Source organism: Acomys minous (assembly GCF_964271855.1).
Source record: "Acomys minous genome assembly, chromosome: 14".
NCBI lineage: Eukaryota > Metazoa > Chordata > Mammalia > Rodentia > Muridae > Acomys > Acomys minous.
Genome location: NC_140496.1, coordinates 40,960,161 through 40,979,822, shown reverse-complemented (window position 1 = coordinate 40,979,822; position 19,662 = coordinate 40,960,161). Strand labels below are relative to the sequence as shown.

At 42.2% G+C, this 19,662-nt stretch overlaps 1 protein-coding gene and 1 long non-coding RNA gene across 2 annotated transcripts in view; both read left to right on the top strand.

Moving 5' to 3' along the window:
• The window catches only part of LONP2 (lon peptidase 2, peroxisomal), an 83,380-nt gene that overhangs the window by 15,359 nt on the left and 48,359 nt on the right, over window positions 1-19,662 (top strand). Inside the window, exons 6-8 of the mRNA XM_084756004.1 lie at window positions 770-864; window positions 4,351-4,609; window positions 14,404-14,545. Of these exons, the coding sequence (XP_084612130.1) occupies window positions 770-864; window positions 4,351-4,609; window positions 14,404-14,545 (496 nt within the window). The remainder of the gene's footprint in view (window positions 1-769; window positions 865-4,350; window positions 4,610-14,403; window positions 14,546-19,662) is intronic.
• Window positions 4,626-13,179, top strand: LOC311582773. The gene is made up of 2 exons (XR_014774227.1): window positions 4,626-10,000; window positions 10,592-13,179. It is a non-coding gene; the product is annotated as an uncharacterized lncRNA (long non-coding RNA).

Here is a 19,662-nt window from a genome sequence, read left to right as displayed (position 1 = left end):
GGGGAAGGACTCGGTGTCGGTCAGGCAGGCCCTGGCCTTGAGCTCAGTCCTCCTGCTTCAGCTTCCTGCGTGAACAGCTGGCAGGCCTGTGTCACCATGCTCAGCTGCGAAATGTTCTTAACTCCTAAGCTGCCGCCGCTTTCACTAATCTTTTCCTCAGAGACTGAGAGGTGACGTATCTGTTGTACCTGCACTCTGCTGCCGCATCTCACTACTGTAGCAGCCTTTTGACGTCTAAGGAATTGACCAAGCTTCCTTGTTTAGTTACAGTGTCATACACAGGCCAGGGTCTATGTTTATAGTTGTCTTAAGGGTTTAACCCAGGGCCTTGTGGCCAGGAAACATGTCCTTTACTACTGACGTGTATCCCAGCTCCGCTGTGTCTGTTTCTCATTAGACTGTAAATTCCAGAGGAGGGCTGGAGCTCAGCAGTAGCATTTTTGTCTATCATATACAAGGCCCCAGTTCTGCAGTGAATTAATTAGTTAACACTAGGACATAAACAATGTCAGTTTTTCCTTGTACAAAGTAAAGCAAAACCTTAACAACCACATAGGATGTATGATTGGATTGCTCATTTAGGACAACCTCAGAGTTTACTAGAGCACCTGTTTGCTGTAGTGTATATTTATGTTAACTTGTCACTAGCTCTTTAAAAGCTTTGTTCAGGCTTGAAAAGTATGCATGGTAAGGAGACATACTTGGTTTTCCAGTTATTGTGGAATTGCTGTGTTCTTGAACCTGTTGGCTGCATATTTTTTCCCCACAGACTCAAAAAAATGCCTCAGTCCATGCCTGAATATGCTCTGACTAGAAATTATTTGGAACTTATGGTGGAGCTTCCTTGGAACAAAAGTACAACTGGTGAGCTCACAATGACACCTGCTTTTCAGTCTCACTGTCACTCAGAAATCTCATGCAGACTTTCATTTTGCACATTACATCAGGACATAGCGATATATGCCTGTATTCCTACACTCAGGCGGTTCTAGGTTCAAGGCCAGCCTGGGCTATACTGGGAAACTCCATCTCAAAAAACAACAACAAATTATTTTTTCTTTAATTATTTTGAAACCATTTTATTGAGATATAGTGGCATAGAAAATATTGCACACATGTTATAATTATGTCTTGATGAAATTCAGAATCCCCTCCATGAAATTATCACCATCATTTGTACCATAAATATACCATTCACTTCCCAAAGTCAACTCCCATTCACTGTGTTCTTCCAACTGGAGAGAGAGAGAGAGAGAGAGAGAGAGATACGGAGACGTGGTTAAAAAACATGTAACAAATGCTCTTAGCAACATTTTTTTATTCTTTAAATTTTATGTGTATGGGTGTTTTGCCTCTATGTATTTCTGTGCATCACATGTGGCCAAGGAGGCCAGCAGAGCTTTGTCACATCCCCTGAGACTAGGATTACAGACAGTTGTAAAAAGCCTTGTGGGTTCTTGCTTTGAGCCTCAGTCATCTGGAAAAGCAACCAGTGCTCTTAACTTTGGAGTCATCTTTCCAGCCCGTTTCATAACAAATTTTGGGTTGGGTTGGGTTGGGTTGGTTTTTGAGACAGGACCTCACTATGTAGCTCTGGCTGTCCTGAAATTCATTTTGTAGACCAGAATGGTCTCAAACTCACAGAAATTCACCTGCCTCCTCTTCTTAGCAAATTTTAAGAATACAGAACAATATTGTTAGCTAAAGATACTGTGCCATGAAGTAGATCTCCAGAACTCACACTTACCTAACTGAAATTGTGACCCTTTCCCATCATCACCCTGCCAATACCCTTCTTCCCCAAATCCTGGCAACCATTGTACTCGGCTTCTGAGAGTTTTAAAGTCCGCATACTAAGTGAAAGCATTCAGCATGTGTGTTCCTGGCTGTTTTCTCTTAGTGTAATGCACATTATGTAATGAGATAATAGTGACGTGACTAGACCACATTTTCTTCATCGCAGTGTACATTTGAACAGGGGTGTTGCAATAGCACACTGCATTTTATGTCCGCATGGAGGCACTCTCCATGGTCCTGACTTCACTCATGCGGGCATACACCTACAAGTGGGGACTGCTTAATCATATGGTAGCTTTATTTTTTAATCGTTGAGAAACCTCTGCACTGTTTTCAAGTCTGGACATGCCATTCACATTCCTGTATCAGTGTATGAGGGCTCCATCTCTCCATCTCTCACTATCACCTGTTATAATTTGCTTTATTGTTTGAGACATGGTCTCATGTGACCAGCTTGCCCTGGGACTCACTATATAGCTGAGGATCCTCCTGCCCTCCACCTTCTAATACTGGAATTACAGGCTTGTGCCACAGTGTGGCTGTAATTTTGTGGTTGTTTCGTTTTGTTTTAAGTAGCCATCCTGACAGGAACAGGATGAGTTGTTTGCTTTGTTTTAGCAGAATCAGCCTGGCCTCAGATTTGGGACAGTGCTCCTTCCCCAGCATCCTGCATCCTGGAATCACAGGCACGTGCTCCATGCCCAGCTTCTGATTCTACTTTTGATGATGTACCCTGATGTCATTTTCAACATTATCATTGCCATGCCGGGACCAGTGGCACACGCCTGTAATCCCAGCACTCAGGAGGCAGAGGCAGGTGGATCTCTGTGAGTTTGAGGCCAGCCTGGTCTATAAAGCAAGTTCAGGACAGCCAAGGATACACAGAGAAACCCTGTCTCAAAAAACCAAAAACCAAACAAACAATTCATTACCAAGAACAGCTCTAAGGGTTCCCTCCATCTTCAGGCAGTACCCAGTTTTCCCCACAGTACTTGTTTGAAGAGATTATCCTTTCCCTGGGGTACAGTCTTGAAGGCCTCATTGAAAGTTAGTTGGCCATATATGAATGGATTTATTACTGGGCTCTGTTCTGTTCTTATGAATGTTCGTTTTTTATGTCAGAGCCATACTTTTTGATTATTGTGTAACCCGCTGAATCTGCCTAGTGCCATCCCTGTGCACATAGGTGTGAACCATCCCTGAAGCATGGGCAACACACCAGTGGCCACAACCCCAAGGAAAAAATCATACTCCCTCTCTCAGTAGCCTGTGAACCTTGTCCTGGGCCAGCTCCAGCCTTTTGCCTGCTTCCACAGCTTTGCTCATGCGCTGTGGGCTGCTTGCCTCGGTCAGTTCTGGCCACCTCCTAGCTTGGGCATCAGTTTCTACCCCAAAGTTTGCAGAATTTTTTTAAAAAGATTTATGAATTTATTATTATGTATACAGTGCTCTGTCTACATGCATACCTACAGGCCAGAAGAGGGCACCAGTCACAGTATAGATGATTGTGGGCTACCATGTGGTTGCTGGGAATTGAACTCAGGACCTCTGGAAGAGCAGTCAGTGCTCTTAACCTCTGAGCCATCTCTCCAGCCCCCGCAGAATTTTTATCATGAAAAGAAAGTGACTTTTGTCCAGTGCTTTGCTGCATTTATTGAGATGATTGTATGGATTTGTCTTGATGTATATGTGTTAAACTGTGTAGTCTCAGGAAAACATCCCACATGGTTGTGGCATATCAGTCTTTTAATGTGCTTTTGAGCGCAGCTCAGTATGGGAAATTGGTTAAGTGAATATGGATAATTAAGTAATAAACCATAAAGTAGCCACAAAGTGTTGCTGAAATGTATATATGCTATTGAAAGTTGCCTCACAGATTAAATGGGGAAGAAAAGAAGAGTACTTTACAGAAGATAGCATAAAGTCTCATTCTGAGAAATGTGTGTGCACACTCACACTCACACCACCTGAAACAACACATCCAAACGTTAGGAGATGAGGTCGTAGGTAACTGCTTTCTTCTTTTATTAGTGTCTAGGTTTGGGGTGGGGCACGCATAATATTACTACTGATATTCTTAACATTTTCTGGGAGGGGCTGACGTCTGTGTGGAGTTTGTTCTTTCCTCTCACATTGCTGTGGGTTCTGGGTTGTCAGGTTTGTGCAGCAAGCACTTTTATCCCCTGCGCCATCTTGCTTGTCCACCTCCCCCCTTTTTTCCACAGAAAAAATTCCAGCACAATAAAATATATAGAAACTATATCCCCCAAAGAAAGAATATGTATGTAGAAAATCATTGCAAACTACATGATTTAAGCATGAGTTTTAATGCATGAATGTTTCTGGAGACACTAAATCTTATATAGAATAATCAAACAAAATGGAAGTGTCTGTTGTAGCTGTGTCTTATTGCTGTGATAATCACTAAAAGCAGGGGAGGAAAGGGCTTATGTTTCTATCATTTTTTTTCTAAATAATATTCAAGTTCTTGAAAAGAGGTCTTTTACTTAAAAATTCGAGTGCTGAAATCATTTCTATTGGATTGTTTGACAGACCGGCTGGACATTCGGGCAGCCCGGATTCTTCTGGACAATGACCATTATGCCATGGAAAAATTGAAGAGAAGGGTTCTGGAATACTTGGCTGTCAGACAGCTGAAGAACAACCTGAAGGGCCCAATTCTCTGTTTTGTTGGTCCTCCCGGAGTGGGCAAAACAAGTGTAGGGAGATCGGTGGCCAAGACTCTGGGTCGAGAGTTCCACAGGATTGCGCTTGGGGGTGTGTGTGACCAGTCCGACATTCGAGGACACAGGTAATGGACTCGGCATTTGTATAGTAGCCTAGTGTATCCCTCAGCTTAACAGTCCTGCTTGAATAGAACCGTAACTTTTCGACTGGATATCATGTTGACGTTACACTTACTTTGAGCTAGTAACATTAGCTAAGTGATGATATAACTTTTTTAGCATTTAAAAGAATAATTGCAGCTGGGCATGGTGGCCCAAGCCTTCAATCCTAGCACTCCACAGAGACAGAGGCAGGCAGACCTCTGTGAGTTTGAGGCCTGCCTGGTCTACAAAGTGAGTTCAGGGCAGCCAAGGCTCTGTTACATGGAGAAACCCTGTCTCAAAAAGCAAGCAACTGCAACAATAACAGAAAGCAGAATAATTTCAGTGCTATGGGCAATATGAGGAGGTGTATAGTATTTGAGAGAAAACTTGTTCTACCTGCAGTCTTTCTTTATGGAAGCCAAGCTGCACTAAGGAAAAAGGCTAGCAGAACCATTACAGCTTACCCTCTCGCTTTGGACTCACTTTCTGTTTAAAAAAAAAAAAAGACTATAAGAATGTTATAGTTGCCGGGCATGGTGGTGCACGCCTGTAATCTCAGCACTCGGGAGGCAGAGGCAGGTGGGTCACTGTGAGTTCGAGACCAGCCTGGTCTACAAAGCGAGTCCAGGACAGCCAAGGCTACACAGAGAAATCTTGTCTTGGAAAACTAAAAAAAAAAAAAGTTATATTTGGTCAACCTACATTATTATGATCAGATTTATTTTTCCTTTCTATTATTTGGTTCTGTAGTTCTCTCTGGTGACCTGGTTGGAAGAGGCTTTAGGGAAACCGAGGTCTGTTTGGACAGAGGCTCCCTGGCAGTTGCAAGCTGTAACAAGACACACTTAGAGTACATGCATGAGAAGTGTGGGGAGGCTGCTGTGCACCTCAGTGGTATAGCCTCGCATGCAGAGACTGTAAAACGTGGAAACCTTGAACTGTTGGTGGAAGAATATGACGCATTTTTAGCACCTTATTATCCCAGTGGCCTTTTTCACAGGTATCACTGACCTTAAGTAATGATAGGAAACTGAAAAACTGTCCTCCAGGAAGCAGTTCTGTTCTGCGTGTGGTGGCCGTGTCTGTAATCCTGCCATGTGGGCAGTGGAAGCAGAAGGGTCAGGACAGTAAGACCAGCAACAGCTATTACCAAGTGCAAGACCAAGCTGAGCTACAGAGGACTATTTTTAAAAAGAAAAAAAACAAAAGGGTATTCTCTTTTATTTGTTCATAAATGAAGAATGTGCATAAAAGAAGAAGCATGCAAAGATTCTAAAAAGAACAAGGGCACACATCAGGACAAAGGGGCTGACTTGGGTCATTCTTTCTGGCCATTTCAAAAGATCTTTTTGTCGCCTAGGCTGTTGTTCTTATGAGTGCCATTAGAGGCTGTACTTTCCTTTCATAATGAAGTTGGCACCCTCATTTGCAGTCCAGACACAAGGAATTTGGGGCTGAAGTCTGATTTTGACCTCAAAACTCATGAAGCTGGCTTTATCCAAGTGACTTGATTTGTACTTTGTATCATTTTTTATTATTCCCATTTTAATTAACTTTTTACATGCGCTGTGTTTTGCCTGTGTGTATGAGAATGTCTGAACTGGAGTTACAGACGGTGCTGGGAACTGGACCTGGCTCAACCTAGCCCCTTTGGCAGTTGGCGCTCTTAACCACGAGCCATCCCTCCAGCCCCTTGAACAAATTTTATTTTAACTTGTATGGATTATTTTCTTTCTTATTGAAGCACAATACTATGTAGGTGGTGGGTTTAGGTGCTGTTGGGAGTTTATGGTGCATGTACATGATGGCTTGGGAGCTTGGCCTCTTCTTCCCCCGTTGGTGCTGGGAATGCTGTAATGCTGTCATGTGCAGTGCTCAGCACACAGGCGTGCCAGGTCTTATCACTTCCTGCAGACACTGTTGGATTTAAGCACATCTCTGTTCCAGATTCTTACTTACACATAAAACCTGTCATTCTCTTTCAAGTAAGTATTCTCCAAAGCTTAGTGTTGTTACTCTTTTAAATCTAAATTCTCAGGAAGACAGGTCTAGGTTTATAAGCATCAATATGACTTTTTCTTATACACTTTAATATGATTCAAAGCCATTTATCCTATTTGTGGTATTTATGTAGCAGAATTATTAAAAAATAAAAAGTGTCTTGCCTAGACCCATGCACTACAATGGGTCTTGTCGTGTGTGTCTCTGTGTGTGTCTGTGTGTGTGTGTGTGTCTGTGTGTGTCTGTGTGTGTCTGTGTGTGTGTTGAAGATCCCTATAAATCAGCATGGCCTTGAGCTTACTCTGTAGTCAAGGCTGGCCTTAACTGAAGATCCTTTTGCCTCCACTTCCCAAATGCTGGTGTTATAGACACGCAGGGTCTTGTTATTTCTTACAGACGTTATTGAATTTAAGCACATCTCTCTTTTAAATCTTTACTTTCAAGTAAAACTTGTCACAGCTTTTCAACTGAATTGTGTATTGTATGACTGTATTGAAAGGTAAATCTATGGAAAATTTAAATTTATGATCTCCATTACCTAAGGTATTTGTAGCTGAGTTCATTAGAAATGGATGGTATAGATAGAAAATATGATTGCTATACTCTCCCCACGGCTCCACAGTGGGGATAAAAGGAAAAGTGGCTGCTTTGTCTTGTCGCCCTCACTTAGTCACCATTTTCCCATGCATGGCACTCTGACCATTTGCTAGTTAGTTGTGCCTGTTTATAAAAAAGAAAGGTGCTAGTAAGTCAGAGATTGGCTTTTAAAAACAAAGACTGTAATTTTAATAGTTGAAAAACGATAAGCCAGGCATAGTGGCACACGTCTTTAATCCCAGCACTTGGGAGACAGAGGCAGGCGGATTACTGTGAGTTCAAGGCCAGCCTGGTCTACAAAGTGAGTCCAGGACAGCCATGGCTACACAGAGAGACCCTGTCCTCTAGGACAAATTCCCCTCCTCTCTCTCTCTTGTTTCCTTCCCCTTCTCCCTTTTCCTCTGTCTCCTGTCTTTGTCTCTTATTCCCTAATCTCTGTCCCTCTATGGCAAATAAATCTCCTTTGTGCTGAGAACTTGATCTTGGGGCTCCTGAGTCAATGCATTTCCTTTCAATTGTCAAGAATCTTTTTCAATTTCTCTCTACCTTATCCTTTAAAAAAAATTTTTTTTTAAAATTTGATGTTTATGAGTCTACTATCTGCATGTACACCTGCATGCCAGAAGAGGGCATTAGAGGGTATAAATGGTTGTGACCCACCATGTGGTTGCTGGGAATTGAACTCATGACCTCTGGAAGAGCAGACAGTGCTCTTAACCACTCGCTGAGCCATCTCTCCAGCCCATATTCTTTGAGGCAGGATCTCTCCGTCAAACCTGGAGCATTGTGGCCAGTTCAGGTAGTTCTGTTAGCCAGCTTCTTTCAGTGATCTGCGTCTACTCTGAGGCTGGAATTGCAGCTTTTACGTGGGAGCTAGGGATCTGAATTCTGGTCCTCTTGTTTGCCCATCAAGCACGGTAGCAGACCAGCCATCTCACAACCCATAAGTCTGTTCCTTATTAGTTGTTTTGATTAAAAAATAACATTATCCTTACACTATATCTCAAATCACTGTTTATATTGACTCTTTGAAATAATTTTGTTACCTGTATGTACAGATAATAAAGTTCTGTTGTTGCAAGGTATCAATGGCTCAGTTTTAAAAGATGAGAAGAAAATCTTGTGACTTCTATGTTGATAAATTTTCATCTGTAACTAAAATAGAAAAGCTATAAACTATTTCTCTACAGAGCAAAAATAGATGTATCAGTTCTTATTTATTTATTTTTACAGAAGTACAATAGATATGCTCTGGTGTGCTCATATCTTCCTCACCACCTGCCCTTACATACAGCTCTTCTAAAAGATTGATGTTCAGCCCCCTGGTGTTTAATACTGACTGTCAGCTTGACAAGATCTAGAGCCGTACAGGAGACAAATATATGAGTGTGTGCGCAGGGGGGGTTCTCAGCTGGGTTAATTCAGTTAGACCCAACCCAGATGTGGGCATCATCATTTGGAAATGAATACAAAGGAGAAAGTGGGCCAAGCATGGTGGTACACAACTTTAATCCCAGCATTCAGGAGACAGAGGCAGGCAGATCACTGCAAGTTCGAGGCCAGCCTGGTCTACAAAATGAATTCCAGGACAGCGAGAACTACATAATGAGACCCTATCTTAATAAATACATAAATACATAAATACAATAAAAAAGAGAAAGTAAATTGAGCATTCGTGTCTCTTCCTGACTGCAGATGTTCTGTGAAGAGTCGCTTCACACTCCAGCTTCCCTGCCTTCCGTTATGGACTGTGTCTCCCTCAAACTGTAAGCTGAAATAAGTCCTTCCTCTCTTAAGTGGCTTCTCATCAAGTATCCTGTCATGGCAACGAGAAGAGGAAGTAATGCAGGCCCAAGTTTAGACTTCCCTTGTTAACATATCCAACCAGTTGTGAGGTTCTCATCTTGTGTGAATCATATGGTATTTATTGTGCCCGTTAGTTTAGTGACTAGGTCTCTGGCATTTCTAACACATCTGAAAATACCGTAAATACAGATGGAGCAACTTTAATCTGTAAATATGGAGTACTCTAAAATACCCAAAATAAACTGCACACCTAACTTCATGTACTAGGTCTCAATCAAAATATAGGCGCCCCTGTGGGATAAAGGGTGGCCTAGTGGGTGAGAGCACTGACTGCCCCTCAGGAGGACTTGAGTTTGGTTCCTGGAACCCACATGTTGGCTCACAACTGCCTGTAACTCCAGCTCTGGGGGCTCTGATGTTCCCTTCTGGTCTCCTAGGCACTGCACACGTATATGGTACATAGACATACATTCAGGCAAACTACACATGCATATGAAATAATAAAATAATTTTAATGTAGGTGCTTTTAAAATATTGTATACATTGCCTGTAGGCTGTGTATCAAGAGCTTTATGTGGAAGAGTATGAGATATAAGTGAATTTTGTGTGTTGTATGGGCCCCAGCCCCAAGACGTCTGTTATACGAACGTTCCAAAACCAGAAACGTGCTTAAACCCAAAACACTTCTTTTCTCCAACATTTTGGGTGTAGCAGTCAGCCTGTGTATAAGGAGCAAGCTTTGACAGGCCTAACAGTGATCCTGACACTTCTTTGTATTGCCTCATGGTTTTTGTTTATTTAGCACATGGCTTTAAACATGGTTTCTAAGTGTTTTGTGAATTTACTTAGGGTCAAAACCTAATTATATTTTGGAATTCAGCCCTTTTGGTAAGTCTAAACTGTCTTTCTAGAGATTTGACTATGACTGCCAGAAGAGGAACAACCAAGTTTGTTTAGACATGATACCTGTAAGTCACATTGTTCTTCTGAAGAACATTAAAATCTCTTTTAAGCTCTTACATTTTTTCAGATTTGAAGAATAGCTACCTATAAATGCACAGGGGTAGGTGGAGTTCCCAAAATGAATGCTGTTCTTTCTCCTCAGCGTCCCCTTTTCTCGTTAAAACTTTTTAATAAGGAAATAAATGCCCACATACTACTACCTCCACACCATTGGTAGAGAATGTGAAAAAAATTAAGGAAAAATATTTAAAGATTTATTTTCTGAAGTTGGTGTGGTTTGTGCATGTGAGTGCAGTGCCCACAGAGGCCAGGAGAGAGCTTCAGATCTGGGGCTGGACTCAGAGGAGCCTGTGAGCTGCCTAATGTTGGTGCTGCGAACCAAACTCAGGTCCCCTGGAAGAGCAACAGTGAGCTTCCTTAACCACTCAGTCATCTGTCCAGTGTGTTGTGTATATACATTCAAACACATTAGAATACTTTTAAAGAAGTCTTCAAATTTTAGTTTTAGCTAGTAACATAAAAAAAAATTTAGTTGTTAATGTAATGTTTCCACATAATCCTGAGGGTTTTTTCCACCTTATTTATTTTGCTGATAGGGTTGGATGCAGGGTCTTCCATATGCTAGGCAAACCATCTGCCTCTGAAGCTTGTCTCCAACCAGAGTTCCTGTTTTTAAATGAACGTGCTTACTTCAGTTCTCGGCAGTTGTGCTCTGAGGCTGAGCTAGTTGTGCGAGTGATGTTCCACACACGTGTTCACACCGTGCTAACATCCAGATGCCGCATGCTAGGGATGTAGCAGAGAGGCAAGTGACATTTTGCCACTGACACTTATTTCCTACCTCTGTGGTTTCTATGGAGGATGCTTTAGTATTTTTAATTTATTGAGAGTGTTTATTAATGTATTCAGTATTTTAATTTATTGAGAAGTGACTAATATTTCTTGTGGGGTTTGAGAGAGAATATTTTTATTTTCTGTATGTCTGCATTCCCACTGTCCAAGTCTATATTCCACAGGCTTCTTCAAAGCATATTCTGCGTCTTCAGTCTTTGAATTGCTTGTTCTTCCACAGTGTTTCCTCTGACAAAAGCCAGTCCCAAAGAGAAAAACATGTGCAGACAAATTGAGCGTATATAGATACTTAAGTGCTACATTTCTAGGGTAGTTTTAAAACATTAGACCTTTTTTTCCTCTAATAACTAATAGTATTTAATCTTTCTACCAAATAACCCTAGCCAGTTTATATTAGATCAATGCATTTTTCTGCTCATGGAAAGAAATACACTTTCCAGTAATGTTCAAGGAACTACACAGTTGGCAAGCCTCCCGCCTTATTTAGACTCTGTCTATAAAGGTGACACATTTGGGTGCTGCATAATGTGCAGATTCTCTGCTATGTTGTGAAGTCACATAGACGTTTGCAGTGGCATGTCAGTTCTATAGTGTCATTCAAAGACTCGTCACCTTAACAAGGGTGTTCTGAGAGTTGTTAGCATACATTTTAAATTGTTTTATTTGGGTTTCTATGCTTCTACCTCCCTTCTCCCTAATCTGCTTCCAACACCCCAACACCAAGTAGGAGAGAAAGGTTAGTGGAGGAAGGGGCCGTAGGTCTCTTTAGCTATTTCCTGCTGGCTAGGGGTCTTGGGTTCCTTGGAAAAGTCCAATCTTTGTTTCAGGATCTCTCCAACTTCTTCTCATCAAACTACATCAACAGCAACCAGGAGCATCAGGGAAGAGCACCAGCAACCTTCTTTCTCAGAGCCCCCATCTCCCGCTGCTCTGGCATGTACTCCCTCTCCAGAGGCCTTAGAATTAAACTATCTGCAGCTGGCAAAGCGCCCCTCTCAGAGCCCACACGGGGCAAAGAGTCTGCTGCTGTGGACAATCTGAATCAGCCCCATATCCCACACCTTTGATTAAAACAAAAACATGTTCATAGAACATAACTGAGTATGTATGTATGTATGTATGTATGTATGTATGTATGTATGTATTGGGGTGGGTTTTTTGTTGTTTGTTTGTTTGAGACAGGGTTTCTTTGTGTAGCCCTGGCTGTCCTGGACTCTCTTTGTAAACCAGGCTGGCCTCAAACTCACGGAGATCCACCTACCTCTGCCTCCCAAGTGCTGGGATTACAGGCGTGCACCACCACACCTGGCATAACTGAGTTTTTAAAGACACCAAAACCAAAATGAGATGAGGTTTGCATGTCCTCCACGGACACATATGGGAACACATATAGACCCAGGTGGGACTGATCTTTCCCTGAAGAGAGTTTTGGTAAATACACAGGCAAGCAAAGTCAGGGAAAGGCATTTATTAATTAATATTTTACACTATAGTGAAATACCTGAGGCAAGCAACCAGTCAGGAAAAGAAATTCACTTAGCTCACAGTTTTCAAAATTGACAGCCCCAGCAGCACTAGACAGGCTCTTCCAGGCCCTCTTTGGCTGCATCACATCATAGCTGGAACAAGTGGTTACACTGATAATCAGGAATCTGGCGCACGTGAGTAAAGCCAGGTGTGTTCCTGTATTAAAGAATTAACTCAGATTTTATCCTAATTCCTTTATTAGAAATATCATGCCCTCCCAGTAGACCATACTCCTGATATGGCCACCTGGGGACCAAGGCTTTACCACAGGTGTCCTTGAAGGACATTCATACCGTATCCACAACAGGGAGCATGACAAAGTAAAGAAAACCCCACAGGCTTTGTAGGGTCTTGATTGTGAGTGAAGCAAGAGAGGGCCGGCTGCTGTGATGATTCTTAATTCTGGACAGAGGGATTGGACCTTTTCTATGGGCTTAGGGAAAAAGTGAGATGTCACACTTTTCTAAGCAATGTATTTTGATTGTTTTTTTTTTTAACCTCAATTCCTCTCAAATCCTCACCTCTGTACCCACCCAACTTTATTCCCCCTCTCAAAACAAAGAAAAACAAAACAAAACAAAAAATCCCATCAAACCACAAAAATGAAAATTAACACAACCAAGAAAAAAAAAAAACAATAAGAGTAAGACAAAAAAAATGCCCAAACAAAACATAATGAGACAAAAAGTCTCCAAAAATACTGTTGACTTTCTTTTGTACTAGCCCACTACGCCGGGGCATGGAGCCTCCCTCAGGTGTGGGTAGTATACTAAGGGATGCTCCATTAGATAAAACATGCTCTCTTTGCCGCTGGGTCTTCTCTGTTTGGGGTGGGAGCCCGTGTCTACTGCCCCCTCACAGCTGGCTTGAACCTCTTCAAGTCCTGTGCATGCTGCTACAGTCTCTGTGAGTTTATTTGTGCATTGATCGTGTTGTGTCTGGAAGACACTGTCTCCTTGGAGTCATTCATTACCTCCGGCTCTTACAATGATGATTATTAAGACAAGGTCTCATGAATCGCAAGCCAGCCTCACCTGCCATACAGCCAAGGATGACCTTGAACCTCAGATCCACCTGCCTGGCTTAGGTGATGCCAGGAGTCGGCCCCAGGGCCTTGTGCATTGCTACCCAAGTGCTCTTCATCCCCAGACCCCCATTCTGAAGCCCTGAATGTGCTGATTTCCTACTGTAAAAGGACTTTATTGTATCCAGCTCCAGTGCCGTTCGCCTTCCCTAGATAAAAGCCATTGCTGTGAGTTTTCAGGCCTTCTTGTTCTTTCAAAGGTCACTCTGTCCATCATGCCCTACTTTGTGCAGAGTAGAGGCCTGCTTTTGTGGCAGCATTGAGGCCTGCTCTGTACGTCGGCTTTGTGGCTGTGTGGGCCATGACATAACTGCTGCTGCTCTGCTTACTGCTGATGGTGTTCTTCAGGCAGACAGCCCTTGAAACCCATCTAGAAGCAGAGTCTGCCGTCTGCCTGGTGGAGGCACCAAGGCTGGACTAAAGCCAGTAGAGGGCTGCAGAAAGCTTGCCAGCGCTCTCCGTGGTGTGGACATGCTTACCTCTGCTGTGACTACATAACAATTCTAATTCAGATATGACAACACAGCCCCTAACAGTGTCACCCAGTAATACCAGACTGAGTTATGCCATTTAGTGCATGTGGGGCAGGAATAGACCAGGGTAATGGAGTCTTTATATAAGTTTATCTCAGATCTACTTACTATAATTAGTACCAGATTATTGCCTTTAAAAACAAGAGATTTGGATCTCTCTCTCCATCTCTCTCCCTCAACCAGAACCATGTGACTTATAGTTCTTTCAATGTCATGGGCAGCTCACAGTTAGAATCAAGTAGAAAATTAGATTTGGATCTAACACCCTTTTGACATACCATAATGCTTTTATGTATATAGAGCTTCCTTGGTGTGTGCTGGTGAACTAAGGACTTCCAGTCCCAAAGCCTCGCTTCTCCGTGGTGTTGCCTAGTGACCCTCATTGCTGTGACTTTGCTGATGCTCTCCGCAGGCGCACCTACGTGGGCAGTATGCCTGGTCGCATCATCAATGGCTTGAAGACAGTCGGAGTTAACAATCCAGTGTTCCTGTTGGATGAGGTTGACAAGCTGGGGAAAAGCCTGCAGGGCGATCCTGCAGCTGCTCTGCTCGAGGTAAGGTCTAGAAAACTCCCTATGAAATCAAACTTAAGTACGAATGGGCATGAGCCATATCTAAGTCGTGTATATATTGGTGTGTAGGTAGTTGTAAGGAGAACAGTCGAGTTCAAACTGAAGCCTGGAGCTAGTTACATCTACATAAGAATCACAAGTTTCTTCCTCATTCTGATGTCTTTATTTTTTCATTTTTATGAAGTGAAACAAAATTTTACATATGCTCATTGTTCACAGAATAGTAGTAAGTTTACTGCAGCAAGTATAAGGTCCTCGTCTCCCTGGGCCCATCCTACTCCTGTACTTTAGCCTCTAAAAGGCGTCGTTACTTTGCTCCATTTGCTAAACAGCTTGACTTAGCCAGACACAGAGGTACACGCCTGTAATTCTCCCTACCCAGGAGGCTACAGTAAAAAGACTAACCTCAGTGCCAGGCTGGGCTATATAGGAAGAACCTGAAGAGAGGGAGTAGAGACCAGGGAGGGACGAAAGAGGGGTTCAAACCTGAGAAAGACCCCTTCTGCTGTGCGGTCTCTGCTATGGCAAAGGGAGGGTTTGCCTTTACTCTTTTGATCCCACATCTTCCTTTATAAATTGCTATCTTTTTTTGTTAATTCATTATTGGTCATTAACATTTACAGATTATGTGGATGCTTTTTAGAGCTGAGATGTGCAGTTCCTGTTCTTCGTTTTGCTTTCTTTTTTCTTTTTTCTTTTTTCTTTCTTTTTTTTACCCCCCTGAGACAGGGTTTCTCTGTGTAGCCTTGGCTGGCCTGGACTCGCTTTGTAGACCAGGCTGGCCTGGACTCACAGTGATCCACCTGCCTCTGCCTCCCGAATGCGTTTTGCTTTCTCACACCTGTTTTCAACATGGAATTGCCTGTCTTTTGTTACTTCCACAATTTGTGTTCTGCTCTCAGGACAGTCAGACACTTCAGGTCTTCGAGATTTTACCATTGTGAGTCTTGCAGTGGGAGCACATATGGAGCTTCCCTGTGTTGTCCTTCACCCCACACCATCTAGGGGCAGTGGGCAGTGACTAAGGCCCTAAGATAACATAGAAATCACTCAGGCTGTTGTAAACTACAAACGACATCTCTCTCTTAAGGGTGAGTTTTATGGCCTAGAAGTAATGCTCAAGGATTTGGGGCAAGGGGGGCCTGGAATAAGCAAAGCATAAAGTCTTGGAGCCAGGCAGTCGTGGCCATCAGGCAGCAAAGGACCACCAGGTTGTAAACTACATCTGTTCCCAGCATTCGGAGGAGGACAGGTTAAACAGCTCCTTCCTTTGAAGGATGCCTGCAAGTTTAACCTTCCTGGCTTCTCGGTGCTTACCTACGTGCACAAGCACTTTTTACCTTCTACAAAAACTAAGAATTGTCTCTTTATCTCAGTGTTGTTCAGCTTATATATTTTTATATAATATATATGTATTATATTTTTAATATTGTGGGTTTCTTCTCAGACATTTTTGCTGATTCTTTAAAAAGCCTTTGAATGTTTCTTGTTCTTCATTTTAGAAGATTTTGTTCAGTTTTTTGTTGATAATTTTCCCTCCTTTTTGCTAGAACTCAGAATTTTATTTCTATTTTATGTGTATGAATTTTTATGGCACATATGTGTGTATATCACGTTTGTGTCTGGTATCCACAAGAGGGCACTGGGTGCCTGTGACTGGAGTTATAGATGGCTGTGAGCTGCTGTGTGGGTTCTGGGAAGGGAGTATGGGTCCTCTGCGAAGGCAGCAAATGCCTGAAGCACTGAGCCATCTTTCCACCCCCAGAGATGTTACGTCTTTAATTGTTAAGTCTGCTCTGTCCTGGAATTCATCCCTTTTGGTTTTTTGTTGGTGGTAGGTTTTGTTTTGTTTTGTTTTTAGATTTTTTGGTTTTTTGTTGTTGTTGTTGTTTTAAGATTTACTTATTATATATAGACTGTTCTGCCTGCATGTACACTTGCATGACAGAAGAGGGCATTAGATCTCATTAAAGATGATTGTAAGCCACCATGTGGTTGCTGGGAATTGAACTCAGGACCTTTGGAAGAGTAGTCAGCGCTCTTAACCTCTGAGCCATCTCTCCAGTCCCTGTTTCGTTTTGTTTTTTGTTTTTTTCTACTTTCTGTGAGAACTTCTTCAGCTTTATCTTTTTTTTTTAAGATTATTTTATGTATGAGTGCTCTTCTATATGCCAGAAGACAGCAGATCTCATTATAGATGGTTGTGAGCCACAATGTGATTGAGGGGGATTGAACTCAGGACCTCTGGAAGAGCAGACAGGGCTTTTAACCTCTGAGCCATCTCTTCATCCCTTGGCTTTATCTTTTGAAAAGAAAATTTTTCATAAGTTAGTCATTTCAAAAACATACATATTCTATTCTTAGCGTCCTTTTGTTACAAAGAGGTAATTCTATGAAAGGGGTATTGATAGATTTTTTAAAAATAATTTCCTTCTCTCTAAACTATTTGTTATGCCTGTGTCTTGTGTTAGAGTCTTTCATTGGATGTCTGCAAAGTTTTAGTTGTATATTCATATATAATAGCAAAGAATAAAAAAACTGATTGGAAAGTTGTGAACACAGAAATGGAGTGTGTTAACTGTGTTTACATCAGGGTCATCGGTTGACCTGTAAGGTTGAGGAACCTCTAGTTGGGTTTTTTTTTCTCCCCAAGATCTATTTTATGCGGATGGTGGTGGCATCCTCCTTTAATCCAGCATTTAGGAGGAAGAGGCAGGCAACCTCTATGAGTTCAAGGCCAGCCTGGTCTACAGAGTGAGTTCTAGAGCAGCCAAGGCTACACAGAGAAACTTTTTATTTATGTGTATGTGTATATGTGCACATGTGTGGGGCCCTTGGAGGCTACAAGGCCATTGGATCCCACGGAGCTGGAGTTACAGGCAATTAGGAGCTATTCGACATGGGTGCTGGGAGTCAAACTGCAGGTCCTCTGCATGAGTAGCAAGTTCTTAGCCACTGAGCCGCCTCTCCAGCCCCCAGTGCCGTCTTTCTCCCCAGGTTGCCTTTTACTCAGAAAAGACTCTTCTGGTCTCTTGAACAGGAAGGCCAGCACTAAGAAGAAACAGGTCTAGAGTGTCAGTGCACTCAGCATCTACGTGTGTGTATTTTCCTGAGCCCTGGGAGAACAGAACACAGTGTCTCCTGGGCAAAACCAAACCAGCCACACAACAGCAACAAGACCTCACTGCTTTATTTTCTTAAGAGAGTAAACTTTTAGTGTTTTGCTCCTGTGAGGGAAGGAAGGGCTGCGTAAGGGAAGGGGCTTGTTCTCCAAGTGGCTTCAGTAATGCTCTTGCTGGAGAGGTACAGAAGACCGCCATGCTTACTTTGTCTAACTTCTTCCTCTTCACCAAGACAGTGTTGAATAACAAACTAGGCTAACTTAGAGGAAGGAGGTCTTCTGTTGTTAATCCTTAATTTTCAGTGCCAATAACCCTTGTTTCCAATTCATAAGGTGTCCTTGAAAACTAGACAAAAGCAAAGTCCCACTGTCCTCTTTAGCCTGATGCTTTTTGTCTCTTTCTTTCTTAATTTAACACACACACACACACACACACACACACACACACACACACACACACACACCCGCTCAATTCGGAGACATGGTTTCTCTGTGTAGACCAGGCTGGCCTCAGACTCACAGAGCTCCTCTTACTTCATCCTGAGGACTGGGATTACAGATGTGTGCCACTACCACCCACCTCTGTCTTTCTTATTTTGTCTCCTTTTTCTTATTATCCACATTGTGCACAGCTGCCACCTGGATGTGTACAACTGTGTAACAACTCTTAGTTGTTTTCCTAGTGGTTTGTTCTTTTACGTTTCCTACTCAACACTCCCACTACTAGAGTTCGGTGGTGACTGAATTTCCATGGAAATCTTAGAGTAGGGGAATTACTGTATGAATCCCCAACACTCTCTGTCCTCTCCCGCCTTCCTAACAGAGGCCATGTCGGGGAATTGTTGGCCAAATATGCACCTCAGATCTTGGCAGTTGCCATTTTCTTGTCTCTACAAGGACCTACCAGCAGCTTCTGTAGTCCCATGTGAAGAAAGAAATAACTGGCTGAAGTTAGAATGGGCAGTTCCAGTAACAAGTAGAGATGGGAGGACAAGAGTAATGTCAGCTGCCATCCTCCAACTAAACCAGAGAGGATTATCTTTACAAAGGGTATCTAGATACATTTTGTACATTTTTACATTTTACAACCTTACTGGATGTCAGGAAAATATCAGATATCCATTAAGCATACCAACATATGTATAATGGGACAGAAGAAAAAGGAACAATTGTTTAAGAAAATAATGGGTAACACCTCTGTAAAAATAAAGTTTTTTTAAAGTTTTAATTATTTCACATTGTATTCATAAATCCTAGTATCACTTTGTATATATATATATATATATATATATATATATATATATATATATCTGTAACTTGTCATTATATAATCTTTAAAAATTAAGCATAAAAGTTGTTAAGAAACCATGTTTCTTTTTAAAAATATTTTAATTTTTTTAGAATTTCCTACATCCAATCATTTGATCATATTCACTCCCCACTTCCCCTCTAACTCCTCCTCAATCCAGCCCCATCTTCTGTGTCCTCCTAACTTTATGTCCTTTTCTTTTTATAACCTAACAAAACCATATTTCAAAGATGAAAGTAAAATAAAGGCATTCCCAAATAAAGGGAAAGAATTCGCTTTACGCAAACTCAGCCTACAGGAACTTCAGGATTGAACTTCAGGTTGAAAGCCAGCAGCCCAGAGCTACAAACAAAACACCCATAAAGGGATCCCGCTGGAGAAGACAGGAGGAGGACTGTCTGTCTCCTCCTGACTGGCTTAAAAGAACCAGCTCTGTAGGACAGTGTGCATATGACTGAGTGTGCATGTGAAAGCTGTACCAGCTGTACAGCAAAGCTGTACCAGGTAAAGAAGAGGCTAATCAGAAGCATAGGCAGCAGAAAGCACATCTGAACAAAAGACCTGCACACGAACAGCAACTGGCTGCTAGAGTAGCCAGGACTAACATCAAACAAAATAGATTTTAAAGAGTAATATTCTCTATCAAGGAAACTCTACCAGGAAGTTGTA